We start from the raw sequence: 3178 nt of genomic DNA on the forward strand, positions 1-3178 counted from the left end.
AATTTTCTCTTCCTAGTTTCATTACATTACTCAATTGACAAAACTTTTGTATACTTATAATGATCAATAGGTTGTTTGCTTTAATCATCTTACAAAGTACAATACTGTTACCTTATATCGAAATGTGAAAATTATACAACCTTATTCCTGGACGTGCCGTCCTTTCAGTCACCATGTATGTAATTAGATTGATCACACATAGATAGCATAATTAAATTCAAACATTGCACACTACAAATTTGAACTATTCCGATGAAAGCTCAATCATTGCAGGCTCCACTCTTGGACGGTCCGTCCTCGTCCTCGTCCTCGTCGTGAAGCCCCTTCTTGTACAGCTTGAGACGCATGCGATCCTCGACGATGAGCCCCAGATGCATCCGTCGGAGGTCAGCCTCGTCCTCGTCCTCGTCGGCAAGCCCCTTCGAAGTACTCAAACCAAGCCGTTCCCCTAGTCACTTAAACATGGGGCCCACACATCATTTTTTTCATTAAGTGATTAATTAGATTAAAGAACCTATGCATTGGAGAGTTTGATTGTTAAGCTATTTAATATGCTTAGCATCTCATCTAAGCACCCATGCAATGGAACCAGCCTTATGTGTTTTGTCGTTACTACTTAGTCCTACAGTTGTGGGTATCAGTTGAAATTCTTAATTACTTTTGAAATGTGGTTTTGTGTTATATCTCAGCTGCAATTTTTTCTTTGTAATATTATTACTTTAATCAATTGACAAAAATAAATTAGAACAAATCTTTTGAACAACATATGTCATTTGCTTCAATCATCTCCATCGACATCAGATTTAGGCAGCACAATACCTTACATTTCTCTTACAAAATACAATACCCATTACCTTGGAAATGTGAAAATTATACAGCTTATTCGTTCACGTGTCGTCCATGCATGTAATTAGATAGATTCACCGTCAGGCATCGACCAAGTCCACGAGGAGAGGAGTGTTGTCCCCTTTCTCCACGGTGAAGGTCTTCAGCATCTGCTTCCCCGTCGCCGTCGTGACCTCCACGACGTATCTGCCATGGAAGCCCCTGAATTTGAAGTTCCCATCGCCGTCGACGTTCCCACGCGCGTCCGTCTTCCATTCCGTCTGGAGATTCAGGAGCGTCTGGCCTGCCTCGTTCACGGTGCCGTCGGCGTCGACAAGCCAGGCGTCCTTGCGCCACATTTTGCCCTGCATGATGCCCCAGAACACGACGCCCTCCACCGCCGGGTGCGCGTACGCCTCCCGGAGCACCACCTCCAGATCCTGGGCGCGGAGGCCAACGTCGGGCTCGCACACGTCCAGCTCGGTGAACCAGACGGGAATGCCCGTGGCGGCGAGCCTGTCGAGGGCGCCGCAGACGACCTCCCCGACCGGGTTGCTGACGTGTCCCTGCAGCCCGATGCCGCGCACCACCGCGCCGCAGCTCTGCAGCCATGCGACCTGCTCGGCGTACTTGTCGGGGGTCGCGTTAGGATCGTTGGCGCACTCCACGTTGTAGTCGTTGACGAAGAGCGCGGCGTCCGGGTCCAGGCGCGCGACCTCCTTGAACATGAACGCCGGGACGTCCTCGTCGCCGAGGCGGTCCCGGAAGAAGCGGCCGTGCAGCATCTCGTTGTCGACGTCGTAGTGCGGGAACCTGCCGGCATAGCGGGACACCAGGCTCTGGATGCGGCTTTGGACGGCGGACGTGAGCTGGTCGCGGTCGAGGTTCTTGACCCACTTCTGCACAGCGCCGTCGGCGGACCAGAAGACGCAGTGGCCGCGGGCGCGCTTGCCGAGGCGGTCACAGAAGTCGAGGAGCGCGTCCGCGTCGCGGTAGTTGAGCTGCCCTTGCTGCGCCTCCGTGTGGTACCACTTGAGCTCGTTCTCGAAGACGGCCCAGTCCATGTGGTTGGTGAAGAAGTCGACGAAGGCTGGGTTCTGGATCACCGTCGTGTTGATGCATGTCCCGAATGGGAAGGCGCTATCCATCTGCACAACGCGCACGGACGCCGCTCCCGTCGCCGCGCCCAGCTTGAGGACCACGTCCCTCTTGCGCGCCTGCATCAAGTATGCATCATTACGTGCCGCGTCAAGTATGCATGCAGAGCCATGCATGGAGGTGGCACATGAAAACATGGTTACGTGGACGCATGCTTACCTTGTCAGTCTTGTCCCTGAGTTGCCTGAACCGCGCCTTGCGGTCCGTTTGGAAGACACGAAGATCCATGACCTTGACGTCGACGCCGGCGAGGGCTCCGTGGACGTAAACCGCGGCGCTGCGCGGCTCCGTCCTGAGGCGGAACGCGCCCATGATCTCCGTCCACCCGCGCGCCTCAGCGCACACCGCGCCGCACTCCACCAGGGTCTCGTTGCCGTTGTCGTCCTCGTCCACACCAAGGTTGACGCGCACCGTCGCCCGCTCTGCGCCTGCGCCCAGGCTGATCCACCCGGCCACGCGGTACGTGACCCGAGGCTTCAGGCCGCCCGTCGTGATCGCTTGGCGCAGGCCGTCCTTCTCGTCGGCGCGCCCCGCCACCAGGATGTACCGGCCGCTGGGCTTGTTGCCACCCACGGCCACAGTGATGGGGAGCATGGCCGTCTCCTCCTCGTTGTGCACGGACAGCACCGTCGTGCGTGAGCCGAACGGTGCGCAGCCGTCCTCCATTGTGCTGCTGTGGATCAGGTTCACGTCCTGAATGTGCACCATGCATGCATGCATGCAAACGAATGAGCTAGACCGTGTGATGCACTGGTGCTACCACTACTAAAGTACGGCACATACCTGAGCGCTTCCCATCTTACGCGAGTGGGAGTGAGAGACGGTTGACTTGTCAAGGGGATCAGTGTGCAGAAAATTTGCAGCCGCCTCAAGTGCTCTCTCTGTTGTGGTCTGCAGTGGGAGTGAGGAGATGGGTCGCAGTGGCTGCGGTATTTAAAGGGAAATTTTGGCGGCGGCCGTCGATGTCGAGATAGATATGGTTTACTAGTCGTTACTACTATATATACAAAGAGTAACCGTGAAGAAAAGAAAGGGTTGCCAGCCAACTTGCAGCCGCCTCACTTGCATCTTGGCTGCGACGATAATGTAAGTAAGTTGTTTAATCAAGCGTAGAGTGTTGTAATGCATGGCTTCAAGATACAAAAAGGGCCAAAAGCTTTGTAATTACAGTTTTGCTAGAACTCATCTAGATGAG

General features: G+C 54.5%; 1 protein-coding gene across 1 annotated transcript; it reads right to left on the minus strand.

Moving 5' to 3' along the window:
• Positions 1–753: 753 nt before the first annotated feature.
• On the minus strand, positions 754–2874 carry LOC123108045 (endo-1,4-beta-xylanase 3-like). The gene is made up of 3 exons (XM_044529909.1): positions 2767–2874; positions 2143–2676; positions 754–2042 (listed from the first exon to the last, which is right to left on the minus strand). Exons 1-3 carry the CDS (start codon positions 2779–2781, stop codon positions 927–929), a joined length of 1665 nt encoding a protein of 554 aa, XP_044385844.1. The 5' UTR covers positions 2782–2874; the 3' UTR covers positions 754–926.
• Positions 2875–3178: the final 304 nt, after the last annotated feature.

Source organism: Triticum aestivum, chromosome 5A (genome assembly GCF_018294505.1).
Source record: "Triticum aestivum cultivar Chinese Spring chromosome 5A, IWGSC CS RefSeq v2.1, whole genome shotgun sequence".
Lineage (NCBI taxonomy): Eukaryota > Viridiplantae > Streptophyta > Magnoliopsida > Poales > Poaceae > Triticum > Triticum aestivum.

Excerpts from the sequence above, each read along its gene's own strand:
- LOC123108045 (XM_044529909.1), bottom strand. Across the intron at positions 2,043-2,142 it reads TCAGGGACAAGACTGACAAG|GCGCGCAAGAGGGACGTGGT; the intron begins GTAAGCATGCGT and ends TACTTGATGCAG.